This window comes from Malus sylvestris, chromosome 9 (genome assembly GCF_916048215.2).
Source record: "Malus sylvestris chromosome 9, drMalSylv7.2, whole genome shotgun sequence".
NCBI classification, from domain to species: domain Eukaryota; kingdom Viridiplantae; phylum Streptophyta; class Magnoliopsida; order Rosales; family Rosaceae; genus Malus; species Malus sylvestris.
In genome coordinates this window covers 15,002,403-15,019,072 of record NC_062268.1, presented here as the reverse complement: position 1 = coordinate 15,019,072, position 16,670 = coordinate 15,002,403, and the positions used below count along the sequence as shown (strand labels likewise).

The window sequence follows — 16,670 nt, the reverse complement described above, 5'->3', positions numbered from 1 at the left end:
AAATAAATTAACAACCAAACAAAAATTTGTAAAAATTGAAAAAAAATAAACATGCACATAACATTTCAAACTTAGGATCTCTTGTTAATTTTAAACAACAAAAATCATTATTTCTAATTAAACTTCTGGATCCTTTAACCAAATTTTATAAATTTATACTCTTATAAAAAGAAATTTGTAAAAAATGGAAAGTAAATATGGTGTTTTGAACCCAAGACGTCCTCATTATTTTCAAATGACAAACCACAACTTCTAGTTAAATTCTATGTCTTTGAACCAAATTTTATGAATTTATACTCTTATAAAAACATATATAAATATACCATCCCAATAATTTTGGAGCTCCTAATTTTTTTGGGTCTTGGACGGTCGCCCTGCCTACACATGGGCGGGCCTTAATTTTTACCTATGCGTTTTAGGTTCGAAATTTTCTGTTTTTTAAATTAATGTAATAGTTACGTATTCTTGTCTTTAACCTTTAATAGTAGTAAAATTAAAGAAAAATATGGACACTTGTGTCACTGAATCAAGCATACCATGTGTTTGATGGCCTTGTTAGTAGTATGGAGTTGGCACACGCTAAAATGCCTCCTCCAATTTGGACAACAGGCTGATACAAATGACACGACAAAGTAAAAAGGCATACGTCTTCTAGCTTCTAGAGAATTTTTGTACGAGCTGTCATGTGCGATGAGATTCAATTCCAATGAGGATAATCTCCAAATTCTTTTTACGATGATCTTGAGAATTCTCAAATAATGTTAATTTATTATATATCGTGCAGTTATAAATTATTTTAAATATTTTTATTTAAAATTAAATATGAATATTACTTGACAAAACTGACCTTACGATATATAATAAATAGACACGATTTGAGAATTTCCAAAATCCTCATAAAAAAGATCCCGAGTGGATTCAATTCACATGTACGATGATCGGTGAGGTCTATTCACCTTTTCGTTTTGGGTCTACCAAAGCTGCTAGTTCAATCACTTGTAGAAAACACTTCCATCTCCTCTTCTCAAACTTGGAATTTTGACCCAAAAAATAGAAAGAATTCGGCGTTGATTTAGTATTTAATCAGTGAAAATTTTGACCTGTAAGAACTCAAGTTTGTGCTTTGTCGGTTGCCAGGATATGAGATATGGGGAGAAAGAGGAGGAGGAAAACAAAGGTGCATCACCCCTGGTTTTGCTTCAAGTAAGTTTTAAAAAGTAAATTTAATCTTAGGCCGCACGAGGCCAGGATGATGTGGATCCCTCGATAAAAAAATTCGGAGAGGATTCTATTCTAAAATTGGGGCTGTCCATAGATTTTGTAACTTCATGTTTTTACCACAATGTTTTCTACTGCTGGCACGAAAATTGACGTTAAATTGTGATGTGTGAGGTAGGCCATAAAGAGTCTCACTTTTGAGAGTCTTCTTAGCATTTCTTAACATGAAATTAGTGGTACCCAATCCAATCTAGTGATAATTTTTTGGGAATTATGTCCGTCGTCATCGTTTTTTTTTTCAAACCAGAAACTTTCATTCACTACAAATTATTAAATGAAATAGAAAGCTCAAAGACAATCCAAATACAAGCATAACTCAAAAGAAAATATAACAAAAATACCCAAACAAAATAAGTTTACAACAACAAAAATCATAAATCTAGAAGGTTGCTGCCTCCATCGATGTTGTAAATTAGATTATGTATTTGCGTGTCAGTTACAAATCTGTCATGTTTTTACTCGCTCCTCTTAGTGTAGATAATTTCTATTAAAGTTTGTGTTTGTTTTGTGATTCAAATTTAATGAGACTAAGTTCACTCCCTCATCTTAGTGTAGATAATATCGTTTGTTAAAAAAAAAAATTAATAGGACAACTCAATAAAACAGAAAGAAGTCTACTGGGCTAAAAGAAAATAAAGGCCTATGACCTAAAGCCCACATAAGGTGGAGAGTCGAATTTTCGGGTATTGGGCTAGAACAAGAAATGGGTTTTGTAACATTGCTCTAATAATGAAAAGTTTCGTTCTTTGATAGTGCATTATTGAACCGAGATGCTATGTGGCCGTAAATCTGTTCTAAGCAAGTTGCTCTTCGTATCCACATTGAACAAAACAAGAAAACATTGCAATTCCAACCACCATCTTTTGCTTACATTACAAGAAGATTTCAACCTTGAATCCATACCCAAGATTAGCATTTTCTTTGTGCTAGTCATGACAATTAAGATTTAACCCAAAAGATTTCCTCCATCCAGTTCTAATCACCAAAACAAAAAGGGTTTACCACCAACTCCACGTGAAGTAGAACTTGTTCTAATCGGTTAGTTGGCCTCCTAGCCCCAAAGCATCCCCCAAATTCATTGTCCTTGTCATTGTTCTCCTCCCAATCCCTCCCCCATTCCCCTTCCTCATCATTGCAGCAAACTCCCCATAATCTATCTGCCCATCATCATCCTGATCAATCTCCTTGATCATGTCCTCCAGATGCAGCTCCCCCAATCCAAACTCCCTGCAGGCTTGACTCAGCTCGTCAATGGTGATGAACCCGCTTCCGTCCTTGTCGAAAAACGAAAACGCCGACAGCAGATTCTCCTCCCTCTCCAGCTTGTTTAAGTGCACCGTCGCCGCCAGAAACTCGCCGTAGTCAATCGTCCCACTGTTGTCAATGTCAGCCGCCTCCATGAGATCCTTGATCTCTGACTCCATTAGCTCAGACCCCACTTTCCTCAACCCCTCTTTCAGCTCATCGAACGTGATGCTCCCACTCCCATCTGCATCAATCATCTTAAAAAGCTCCCTCAGCCCACCAATCTCCTCCTCCGACAGCCGCTCCGCGATCACTCTCAGTGCCATTTTCTTGAGCTTGTTCATGGCGGAGAACTTCTTCATCCTCGACAGAACAGCCGAGTCCAGCGGCTTATCGGGCGCAATCGTGTCATCTACGATCCAAGGATGGCAAAGCACATCATGGGCAGTGATCCTTTTCCTAGGGTTTCTCTCAAGCATTTTACCGAGCAGGTCACGTGCACTATCAGAAATCCCAGGCCACGGCTCGGACTCAAAATCCAACTTCCCCTGCAAAATCTGCCGGAAGATCCCAATCTCCGTCTCCGCCCAGAACGGCGGAACCCCACTTAGCAAAATGTACAGAATCACCCCTGCACTCCACACATCCGATTCCGGCCCGTAGTGCTTCCGCAGCACCTCAGGGGCAACGTAATACGGACTTCCAACAACGTCACAAAAAGTCTCGCCGGGCTTGTAGAATACAGAGAGACCGAAGTCCGTCGCCTTCAGCGCCGCGTCTTCTGCCTCGCTGTCGAACAAGAAGTTCTCCGGCTTCAAATCCCGATGCATAACCCCGAGCGAATGACAAGCCTCCACAACCCCAACAATGGTCTTGATCAGCTTCGCCGCCTCCCGCTCGCTGTAGTGCCCCTTCTTCACGATCCTATCGAAAAGCTCTCCGCCGCGGCAGAGCTCCATGACCAAATGAACGGCGGCGGCGTCCTCATAGGTGCCGCGGATTCTGACGACGTGGGGGTGCTCGGAGAGGTGGTGCATGATCTGAATCTCTCGCCAGACATCCTCGTAGTCCTCCCGGCAGAGGAGCTTGCGCTTGGGGATGGACTTGCAGGCGTAGGGGTGTCCGGAGGAGATTTCGGTGCAGAGGTAGGTGGTGCCGAACTGGCCCTGTCCAAGAACCCTCCCCAAAGAGTAGAGGTCAGTGAGGTTCTGGGTCTTGTAGGGTAGGACCCAAGTCGTCGCCTTTGATGATGCTTTGGCAGCTGAGCTTGATTTGCTGCTCATTGCAGTGAGATCAGAGAGCTCTGCTAGTTTGGGGAAAAAATGGAAGCTGATGGCTGATGACCCAACAATTCTCAAGGCCTAGAACTCTTCTCTCTCTCCTGCTACAATTTCAAACTTTTTTCCCTTTTTCTTCTGTGAGAGAGAGAGAGAGAGAGAGAGGTCGCATCTGACCCAATTTTGTATTGACAACTAGTGCAGCGAGATATTTTACTATTTCTGGATCGGAATTTATCATAATTGTTTCACAAATTCAATCTCTTGCTTTTTGCACTCGTAGTGTCACTAGTTTCAAACTTCTCTCTCTCTCTCTCTTTTTTCATTAGGAATCTAATCTGGTCTGTTACTTTATTGAAGGTGAATTCAATTAACAAGGATAATGACTTTAGCGGTGCATGTATTGTTATCATACCGTTTACATTAGTCTTAAGATGATGACGACACAAAAATGAGGTGATAATGTACTCATGTTATAAAAGTTATTTTTTTTAAAGTTACTTTGTCATTATTTGTTTTCTCTCACACCTTGTTATTTGGTATGATGTTTGCTTTGGTACAAGGAATTGAGATCCAACAATACATTATCAGAAGAAAAAGAAAAAAGAAATCTAACCCTAGTAGCAGCGTTGGTGTATGTCAAATTAATGAGCTTGTTTGACTGGCTTAAAACCTTAAACTACAATTATTAAAGAGTGTTTGTTTGAGCTCCCTAAGTTTTATTGGACTATACTACATTAATTATTTGTATAGTCTCATATTTGGTAGGGGATTAATTTAATGGGACTGCATCGGACTCATTTCGACTAACTCCTTTGCTAGGAGTTATTAGCGTGGGCCTCTGAGAAGTATGGGATTGCTAAGAGCATTGCTCTGCTTTGTCTTCGTCTTATTTAGCTCGCTTTCTCAGCTCTTTGAAAATAATTCAGTTCAAAATAATCCGATGCAACGAACGCACTGTAACAGAGTTAGATTGGCTCTACAATCATCTCAAAGTTTGTGAAGCAGATCTAATATATATATATATATAAAAACAAGTTCTTTGAGGCCATCATGCAAATTGTGGTTGGACAATGAATCATGGGCTTTACCATAAGCAGATATTCTTACAAGCACATGTGGTCCCAAAGGCAAGGCAAGGCAAGGTCTTGGGAAAATTAAATAATTTGGAATTTTTTGGTCATCGGTTCATGTATCAAGATTCGATAAATTCTAAATAATTGGAATATAAGAAAGTGAGTGTGATGAAGTGAAATAAAGAAACAATTTAATTAATCATACATGTTAGAAAATCATTGTGAAGTAAAAAATAATCGAGAAAAAAATGGAGGAGACATGTGGATTCTTGGGTGAAAAAGACAAAATCACTCTCGAGACACACCGGAACTCCTACACACAATCAGCGGACAATCACGACTCAATCAAGGTCAAAAGTGATCAAAATAGGTATTTATTTAAAACTTATTTCATCAATCCTCATCAAATCCTCCCCACAAGGTAACCTTCAATTATTCATTCAAAATATGATTAATTACCTAAATTAATTGATTAATTTCCTAATTAATTAATTAATTGTCTAATTGATATTATTTTGACATAATATCTTGCAATTACATCCAAAAAACACCATAAGTGGCCGGATCCCTTTTCTCCAAATCGGGGCCGGCCACACCCCTATAAATAACGCCCATTTCTCCCAAAATCTTAATTCCAACTCTCTTACTAAATTCTTCAAATTTATCTAAACATTTTTCCCTCAAATTCTAACTTTGGCATTGCAGGTTCTTTGACCAAAGCTCCCCCCATTCATCGTGAGCATGTGAGGCTCTTGGTCTTAACCTAAGGTGTTAATTGTTTTGCAGGTGCATTTTCGTCCAAGAAGAACAATGCGGAAATTTGCATCCACAATCATGTTTAAATTAAAGACACTCATTAATTGATTCAGATAAAAGAACATTATAAAAGAAAATAGAATTAAAAGTGACACTCGAACAATTATTAGTATAATACAGTATATGTTGCAGTCATATTTAGAATAACAATGTGATTGTGTAAATCCTAGGAAATATGGGAGTGTTCTTATATTCCTATTAGGATTAGATTACCTATTAAATGTTGTAATCCTAAAGGGAAAGGTTTTACCCTTCCTACTATTATAAATAAAGGCACAATGAGGTGAGATAACACACACCCACAATTACACATCTCTCTATTCTTCTCTCTATTGCCGCACCCCCTCTCTCTCTAAGGCCTCCATAATTGTTCAGTAAATTATGCCTACAACACGTTATCAGCACGCTCTTGACGCTATGCTAACAAGAGAGTTTGATCTTCAATTTGGGGAGTATTACGTTTTAATCATTCTTTTCATGATTAATTTATTATTTTATTAAATTGATCTACATGCTATTGATTCAATTTAATTTTTCTGTGTTGAACGTAATACAACGCATTGGAGAATTCCGGCTTTCAAGAAGGATCTTCTACAAATTCAAAGGCTTTTGTTGTTTTCTGCTACTCAGGTACGCTTAAAATAAAGGAAGATATTTGAAACGACCCATGAAGCATGAAAACATTCCCCATGATGCATGAACCCCCTACATTTATATTTACCTTCCGATATATATATTGTATATGTTCATATATTGGTCAATATATATATTTGTTTCATACATTACGCAATAATTGCTATGTGAAATTTGTGAGTCAAAGTATTCAATTAAATTAGAAGCATGTTTCGGGTTTTCCTAAACCCTAAAGGATTTGAAAAAAAAAATGGGGGAATCAGGACATGGTGCGGCACACCACCGCACCATCATTGTGCAAATAATCACCAGGCATAGGCCTGGATTTTACCTCGGTAAGGCCTGCAGCCCTGAGCCTATGCACACTGGCCTTGGCCCGCAGCCATCTAACCTGCCCAATTGTCTGGGCTGTCATTCAATACACACGCTGCAACCTTTTTGGTTGCTGGGTTTTGTTGCTCTGGCCCGCATACATATAGCCGTCATATGCTGGGCTTGTCACTGCGCCACCCATACCCAAGCCCGTGACCTGCAGTGACTATGGGGCTACTTTCACGCAACCAGCCTTCGCTGGGATCCCCGTGACAACCCACAGGCCAGCTTGCGCTAGACCTGTCCGTGCACTCCTTTATGGCCCAAAACACGACCCAGCTGCGGCTAGGGTTTCCCATTCCTCACCCGTGGCCTGCAGCCACCACCAAAGGAACATTTGGGCCTCGCCTTATGCTTAAGGCACCCAACCCGTGCCTCTTAACCCCCGGCATTAAGCCCAATTATTTTTGGGGCTTTATTTTCGATCCAATAATATTATTTTAATATTATTTTGCTTCTACGATCGACCCCGAATGGTCATGATCTGTTGAATTAATTAAAAGTGACCTGCAGTCCATTAATCTGATAATGAATCCAAAATTATTGACTTGAAGATCACTTTTGGACATTAACGATTTAATAATTTATTTCTTTTCTTTGAACCGTCACATACTTTCGTAGTAACGAAGCTCTCACACTTGAGTTCCCGAAGACAACTCAAATCCACTACACTAAGTTAGTATATTGCATTCTGAGTTTCTTGCAGGAACCTCTCCTTTATGAACTAAACGTTCATAAACTAAATTAAACCTGTAGTTTCAAAATTTAGTGCCTTTGAAACCCGAAGATTTCATAAAACAATACACCCATTAAAACCCGACGTTTTTCATGAAAACCATGTCTTAGAACTCGAATGTTCTAACTTTGATGCTTATGGATGATTCATTCCCGTAGCACCAATCACAATCTTGTTCCCTCAAATTCAGTGGATTGTCGAATCGTCACAAGTTTGATTTTCCTGATTTGGATGTTTTCTAATAGAAACCACTTTAGGTGTGGGGTACAAGACGTGAATCTCCACTTGACTATCAAGAAGCTGAGAAACCATTGATGCCAACAATGGCAAGGAAGAGCTGAATAAGCCTTCGCCATAATCTTCATTCGAAGACTTATGCTCAAAGCATTACAAATGGAAATACTCCCCGAACGAGGATTCCATGGCTTTTTGGCTCGCTTTTATAGACCGTCTAATCGTGAAAGAAATTGCCCGTAGCAAACCATGATTACGTTCATGAATGAGTACAATTTTGAATTTTATAAATCTGATCGAATCTTGACTGGATAATACTTTTCTCGTCATTCCATGTTTCTAACTCGCTCCTGAAGCAGCAGTGTAGAAAGTGGAAATTTACCAAATTCTCGGATCTGATTACTACCACAAACGTGAGAGAAAGGTATGGACCCAGTTCGGCTGGAGTCTACCGAATGGCTCGACCTAGTTCGGTCAAAACCTAACCAAATGGTGATGCACTGCTTCGGCAGGGATACACTGAATGGCATATTCTTTCACAATACAATTTCGAGTTTGTGTTCACAAACATATAGTATAATCAGGGTCTGCCAAGGTGTGGCATCATGCTCGAAGCATGATCCTTGGTACATAAGACCTAAAACTTCAAGAATAAGGGATAATATTCTCAAACCTCAACCTTGCAAGAATCTACTCCCGTCTTGATGGAATAGATCATTGGTTATGCACCTATTCGTGCCCCTACCAATGTTGTTAAGGAGGACCATTCTAGTAGTCAATATGTGAGATTGATTTTGCTCCACCGAACATCGTTGGCAGAGCAAAATTTCGACATGGATGGCCTTATTGGCCGAATCCCCCTTAGTAAATTTACTTTGTGAACATTTTCCCATGTTCTTGGATTCAAGTTTGGTGCATGTTTTACTTATGGATAATCTTATTGATACTGTCCTCGAATATGAGTTAACTGAATCATGTTTCTTAATACATGTGACCGATTCAATTAAACACGTGATTAGGTAGGAATGTGGGAAAGTTAGTTGTCTGGATGAATGTGTACTACGCACACTAACTTTACACCTAAATCACATCTCTAACAACGACTTCAGGTCTATCCAACTTGATTAAGGGCATTGGCACGCTCCTCGTTGTATGAATGATACTGAATTATCATTTAAAGGACCTTAAATTCTTCCTGACGTTGAGTTTTTAAGGATATTCGAGATGACAATGATCATAAATGAAACCACTGGAGAAAATAGAGTGAAATATCTTTGCACCACCTTAAAAAATGAGCCTGAAGCTTTGATTTGGGGCCAATGGGTTGTCTCCCAATTGGGAATACACCACATGTGGTCGGCCTATAGCCTGGTGATTGAGCAGTTTACTTGCTTTGGCACGACCTTTTGGGACACTTAGGTCGAACAATGATGCTACAATGCATCTCCTTATCTGAAGTGAGGATTTTGTGCCTATAAGCACACTTTGCCAATCCTGCTCATTAGGGAAATTGATTTTCTATATCATTTCTTGCAAAGATACGACACGACTCCATTTTCGCAGTGGATTCAAGGGAATATATGTGGACTAATCCAACCAAAATGCGGACCATATAAATATTTCTGGTTTTGGTTGATGAATCGACAAACTGGTCACATGTTTGTCCACACACATTACTGCTAAACCTCTTGGCCGATTTAGGGTTCACCACCCTACTTATCCCTTAAGGTCTAGAAGACTGGATAATGCTAGAGAGTTTATATCGACGGTTTTCGATAAAGTATTGCATGTCATTTTGGGTTTTTAATTGAACATCGCATTCCCATGTTCACCCCAAATAGCCTAGCCTAGCGATCATAAAGCGCAATTTAAATGATCGCCTGAATTTTGGTAAACGTACCAAGTTTTCGGTCTTTGCCTAGGGCTATGCAATCTTGCACGCAGCTATGTTGGTCCGCCTTGAGGCCCATTGCCACCCAACCTATATGACGTTACAGTTGGTTACTGGGTACGAACCTGACGACTTTCGTATTTACGCATTTGGGTGCGCATTCCATGTGCCAAGTTGTGCCGCCGCAACGTACCACTATGGGTCCTCAAAGAAGGATGTGTATATTTTGTCGATCATGATTCTCCTTCACACTAGCTCTCTTTGAGCCCCTGCACACGATCTCTTTACCGCTTATTTACGGGTTGTCACTTTAATGAGACAGTCTTCCCACCGTTAGGGGGAGATAAGAACGTCAACGTTCCTGTAGAACGGCGTGAATTTGCATGGACGTTGCCCACTATGTCTCATCTCGATCCCTATACCACACAAGTGTGATAAGCAAGTGCGACGAATTCTAGATTTCAGAATGTTGCTCCAGATGCATTCCTTTGATCTAGCTAAAGTGACGAGATCATATACCAGCTGCAAACATGCCTGCAAGGATAGACGTACTTAACGGACATCGAGTCAACATCCCTGGAGGGTGTGCCACCCATGTTGGACGGTTTGGACACCCCTGTTGGACGGTCCGGTACACCGGCGGATAGCCAATCAATATGTCTTAGCCTGGAGCATGACATATCATTCGGTTCGTAGGATTCACTTCTCTGGAAGAGGAAGACACGGCACAACAATGAATCTAAACTCGATCGCTGTCTCAAATCATTTCCATCTCATGAGATTAATCCAAATTACTCCCGATACTTGAAGTTCTTGGTCCAGTATACTAGTTTGGATGAGAAAATGGAATTGAAATGAGATTATCATCGATGATATTTTCACTTATATGGTAGCTACTGACATAAATGAAAAACGACGATATCGAACCCTGTTCCGTTGATTAAGTGACAACGTAGAACTGATTGGACAACTAAAGTTACAATCCAGGTCAAATTCCTTACCAAAGTGTGTATTGGACCTGTCGTTCCTACACTGCCCAAGGTAACCCTGTTGAGTTACAAGTGGGAAAGGAAACGTTATGAGATGAATGAAATAGTGCGATATGATGCACGCCTTATGGCACAAGGTTTCTCTCAAAACGTCCTGTGATTGATAGCAACATTATGAAATGTGGTTAGTATTTCTCCATGGGGATATAAATACGGAGATTTACGTGTAAGTTCTCGAAGAATTACATTGATTGGTTCAAATAGTTCCAAACTACGGAACACCCTCTTAACTCGTTTTGAGGCGTTCACTTATGGATTGAAAAATCAGACGGTTGTGGTATACCCGTCTAAGTGATTATTTGATTAGTCAAGGATATGAATTATGCCCTTGCGTGTTAAAATATGAAGTCTTATTCCAAATTGCTAGAGTTACAGTTTATGTCATTAACACGAATCTCACTAAGACTCTGGAAGAGCTTGAGAAAACTGCCTCGCACCTGAAGATGGAATTTGAGATGAAGGATCTTAGGAAAACTCGTTTATGCCTTGACCTGAAGTTGAAGCATTGTTCTGACGGTATTTTGGTCTACCAGTTGAATTACAATCGGAATGTGTCACCTTTGAGTATACCCATGATCATTCATACATTATATGCAAATGAGACTCTTGAAGAGTCTATGGAATCCGAAATTCCATATCTAAAAGTTCAACTTTGCACTTCGTTTTACTTAGCTCATTGTATTTAGACAGGACATCTCATTGGCTATTGATCTTGGTAAAGATGCAGCACCGCGCCTACACGCAACCACTGAATTGGTATTAAAGACGTACCCTGAAGGTATTACGTGGGCAAATCCCCACGCATCTTGAGCGGATCTAACCCCCCCCGATTCTCGAAATGATGCTTGCCTTGTTTGTTATGCTGACGCTGGTTACTTATCAAACCCGCACAAGGCAAAATCCCCGAATGGTTATGTCTTTACCGTTAGGGATATCGCAATATCTTGGAGGTCCACGATATGACCCTAGTTGCGAAAATCTTCGAATCGTTCCAAGACTCACCTTACTTCACTATGCCACAAGTGAGACATGGTTAGGAGTTCTTGTTGAGCATATTCGAAGTACTTGCTATATTTTCATCAATCGTTGAGTCCCAACGACGATCCATGAAGATTATGCCACATGTATCGACCCGACCAAGCCATGATACATCAACGAAGTCAACACCGAGACATATTGCGTCTACATCTACATCAGCAAAGCATCAGGAGATTGAAGTCATGCAAACCGATCCCAGACAACCTTGCTGACCTCTACACGATGTCACTGCCGAAGTCAACCTTCCAGAAGCTTGTCCGAGGAATTGGTATGCCTAACTACTCATATGCAATGCTTGTAGTTCTCATTTGGAAGTTATGTCAAACTCAGGGAGTGTATCCAAAAGTATACTCACTTGATCTTAATGTACTCTTTTTCCCTACGATTAGGAGCATTTTTCCCACTGGGTTTTTGCTACCTAACTAGGTTTTAACGAGGCACGCATCATGGGCTGATCATACCCTTGACTTAATGCAACTTCTAACTTTTCTCCTTAGACTATGAGTTTTTCTCCTATCTTGGGTTTTACCATAGCGAGGTTTTGTGAGTTTTACTTTTTATGCATTCTTCCGTTGATTTGAGACTCGCATTTGCCCATTGTGCCGACGACTTCATCTACTGTACTTACTTCATCAATGAAGACTTGATGCGCCATTTACTTGAGTATTTACACACTCAAGGGGGAGTGTTGCAGTCCTATTTAGAATAGGAATGTGATTGTGTAAATCCTAGGAAATATGGGAATGTATCTTATATTCTTATTAGGATTAGATTACCTATTAAATGTTGTAATCCTAAAGGGAAAGGTTTTACCCTTCCTACTACTATAAATAAAGGCACAATGGGGTGAGATAACACACACCCACAATTACACATCTCTCTATTCTTCTCTCTATTGCCGCACCCCCTCTCTCTAAGACCTCCATAATTGTTCAGTAAATTATGCCTACAACAGTATAGTGATATTTCTCTTAACTTAAAATATTTGTTAATAATTAAATGCCATGATAAATAAGGTATTTATTCTACTTGGCATTCGTGTCGTGTTTTCCGTGTTCGTGTCGTTTTCGTGTCATACCTGATATCGTAACGGGTCGTGTCGTGTAACACCCGTTAAAATAAACGGGTAAAATGACCCGACCCGAAATCGACCCGATAATATTAACAGGTAATATGACCCGACCTGTTACCCGTTAAGGAAAATATATTTTAAACCAATAAATAATCAAATGAAAAACATAATACTAAATAAGTATATACATTCCATATTATCATATTCAAAACATAAAAACACAATTTTGTTTTAAGTATATTTTCGCTTACCTAAAGTCTTTAATAGTTTTTTAATTAATGTAGAAGTGTAAAAAAATATAGAAAAAAATATATAAACACTCGTAATGACAAGCTTTATAACTTTCATGAAGAGCATAACTTCGAAATTCGCCACTATAATCATATAATTCATAGATCAAAATTTAACCGTTGATTGTTGTTTACATTTATGCTTCATTGTTCTCATCAAATTTCGTTTTTTTAGATTTTCTTTTTTGAAAACATGATCTATTAGAGGGTGCAGGTAGATGAACGGTTTGGATCGTTGATATTATATTTAGAGTTTTACGGTTAGTGAAAATATTGCTTGATGTTTATAAAGTTTCTACAAATTATATCATATTGACTCATATTTCAGTTAACCGTAAATATCGAAACGTGATATCATCTTCTTACATCCGCCAGATAATCATGTTTTAAAAAAATAAAATTTTAAAAAAGAAATTCAGTAAGAAGAATAAAGCGTAAATGATAATCGACGGTTAAATAAATTTAAGGTTTCACTACAACAAAATTATCTATTGCTGGCGGTTCAAAAACTTTTTTCAACGATCCAACCGTCAAACTTATTTGTACACATTCCAAGATTGCATACGTAAAAAATCCTAAAAAACAAACATTCAGAGATTACGTAACGGAACAAAAGTTTTCGACGGTTATAAACGAAAAATCACAATTTAACGGTTATTTTAGCTCCGATTTTGATGAATTTTTACAGATACACTCCTCGACCCTATAAGAATGTAATGAATAAATTTGATCTTTAATTTAAAGTATTTACAATAGTGGATACCACAAAAACTTATTTTATACTTAATAGAAGTATAATATTAACTCTAAGTGTTTGTTTAATCTACCGTTTTGACACAATATGCATTCTACGAAATTTTTTTCAACGATCCAACCGTCAAACTTATTTGTACACATTCCGAGATCGCATACGTAAAAAATCATAAAAAACAAACATTCAGAGATTACGTAACAGAACAAAAGTTTTCGACGGTTATAAATGAAAAATCACAATTTAACGGTTATTTTATCTCCGATTTTGATACTTTTTTACAGATAGACTCCTCGACCTATAAGAATGTAATGAATAAATTTGATCTTTAATTTAAAGTATTTACACTAGTGGATACCACAAAAACTTATTTTATACTTAATAGAAGTATAATATTAACTCTAAGTGTTTGTTTAATTTACTGTTTTGACGCAATATGCATTCTACAAAAAACATTTCAACGATCCAACCGTCAAACTTATTTGTACACATTCCGAGATCGCATACGTAAAAAATCATAAAAAACAAACATTCAGAGATTACATAACAGAACAAAAGTTTTCGACGGTTATAAATGAAACATCACAATTTAACGGTTATTTTAGCTCCGATTTTGATGATTTTTTACAAATACACTCATCGACCCTATAAGAATGTAATGAATAAATTTGATCTTTAATTTAAAGTATTTACACTTGTGGATACCACAAAAACTTATTTTATACTTAATAGAAGTATAATATTAACTCTAAGTGTTTGTTTAATCTACCGCTTTGACGCAATATGCATTCTACGAAACTTTTTTCAACGATCCAACAGTCAAACTTATTTGTACACATTCCGAGATCGCATACGTAAAAAATTGTAAAAAACAAACATTCAGAGATTACGTAATGGAACAAAAGTTTTCGACGATTATAAACGAAAAATCACAATTTAACGGTTATTTTATCTCCGATTTTGATGATTTTTTACAGATACACCCCTCGACCCTATAAGAATATAATGAATAAATTTGATCTTTAATTTAAAGTATTTACACTAGTGGATACCACAAAAACTTATTTTATACTTAATAGAAGTATAATATTAACTCTAAGTGTTTGTTTAATCTACCGTTTTGACGCAATATGCATTCTACAAAACTTTTTTCAACGATCCAACCGTCAAACTTATTTGTACACATTACGTAAAAAATCATAAAAAACAATCATTCAGATATTACGTAACAGAACAAAAGTTTTCGACGGTTATAAATGAAAAATCACAATTTAACGGTTATTTTAGCTCCGATTTTGATGATTTTTTACAAATACACTCCTCGACCCTATAAGAATGTAATGAATAAATTTGATCTTTAATTTAAAGTATTTACACTAGTGGATACCACAAAAACTTATTTTATACTTAATAGAAGTATAATATTAACTCTAAGTGTTTGTTTAATCTACCGTTTTGACGCAATATGCATTCTACGAAACTTTTTTCAACGATCCAACCGTCAAACTTATTTGTACGCATTCCGAGATCGCATACGTAAAAAATTGTAAAAAACAAACATTCAGAGATTACGTAATGGAACAAAAGTTTTCGACGGTTATAAACGAAAAATCACAATTTAACGGTTATTTTATCTCCAATTTTGATGATTTTTTACAGATACACTCTTCGACCCTATAAGAATGTAATGAATAAATTTGATCTTTAATTTAAAGTATTACACTAGTGGATACCACAAAAACTTATTTTATACTTAATAGAAGTATAATATTAACTCTAAGTGTTTGTTTAATGTACTGTTTTGACGCAATATGCATTCTACAAAAAAAAATTCAATGATCCAACCGTCAAACTTATTTGTACACATTCTGAGATCGCATACGTAAAAAATCATAAAAAACAAACATTCAGAGATTACGTAACAGAACAAAAGTTTTCGACGGTTATAAATGAAAAATCATAATTTAACGGTTATTTTAGCTCCGATTTTGATGATTTTTTACAAATACACTCCTCGACCCTATAAGAATGTAATGAATAAATTTGATCTTTAATTTAAAGTATTTACACTAGTGGATACCACAAAAACTTATTTTATACTTAATAGAAGTATAATATTAACTCTAAGTGTTTGTTTAATCTACTGTTTTGACGCAATATGCATTCTACAAAACTTTTTTCAACGATCTAACCATCAATCTTATTTGTACACATTCTGAGATCGCATACGTAAAAAATCATAAAAAACAAACATTCAGAGATTACGTAACGGAACAAAAGTTTTCGACGGTTATAAACGAAAAATCACAATTTAACGGTTATTTTAGCTCCGATTTTGATGAATTTTTACAGATACACTCCTCGACCCTATAAGAATGTAATGAATAAATTTGATCTTTAATTTAAAGTATTTACAATAGTGGATACCACAAAAACTTATTTTATACTTAATAGAAGTATAATATTAACTCTAAGTGTTTGTTTAATCTACCGTTTTGACACAATATGCATTTTACGAATTTTTTTTCAACGATCCAACCGTCAAACGTATTTGTACACATTCCGAGATCGCATACGTAAAAAATCGTAAAAAACAAACATTCAGAGATTACGTAATGGAACAAAAGTTTTCGACGGTTATAAACGAAAAATCACAATTTAACGGTTATTTTATCTCCGATTTTGATACTTTTTTACAGATAGACTCCTTGACCTATAAGAATGTAATGAATAAATTTGATCTTTAATTTAAAGTATTTACACTAGTGGATACCACAAAAACTTATTTTATACTTAATAGTAGTATAATATTAACTCTAAGTGTTTGTTTAATCTACTGTTTTGACGCAATATGCATTCTACAAAACTTTTTTCAATGATCCAACCGTCAAACTTATTTGTACACATTCCGA

The 16,670-nt window shown here is 37.0% G+C and overlaps 1 protein-coding gene and 1 long non-coding RNA gene across 2 annotated transcripts; one reads left to right on the top strand and one right to left on the bottom strand.

Annotated features, from left to right (window-relative positions):
* Nucleotides 1–2,099: 2,099 nt before the first annotated feature.
* LOC126582529 (calcium-dependent protein kinase SK5-like) lies at nucleotides 2,100–4,081 on the bottom strand. Its single transcript, XM_050246671.1, has one exon. It carries the CDS (start codon nucleotides 3,804–3,806, stop codon nucleotides 2,310–2,312), a length of 1,497 nt encoding a protein of 498 aa, XP_050102628.1. The 5' UTR covers nucleotides 3,807–4,081; the 3' UTR covers nucleotides 2,100–2,309.
* Nucleotides 4,082–5,878: 1,797 nt separating this feature from the next.
* LOC126582531 (uncharacterized) lies at nucleotides 5,879–12,520 on the top strand. Its single transcript, XR_007609545.1, has 2 exons — nucleotides 5,879–5,935; nucleotides 12,452–12,520. It is a non-coding gene; the product is annotated as an uncharacterized LOC126582531 (long non-coding RNA).
* Nucleotides 12,521–16,670: the final 4,150 nt, after the last annotated feature.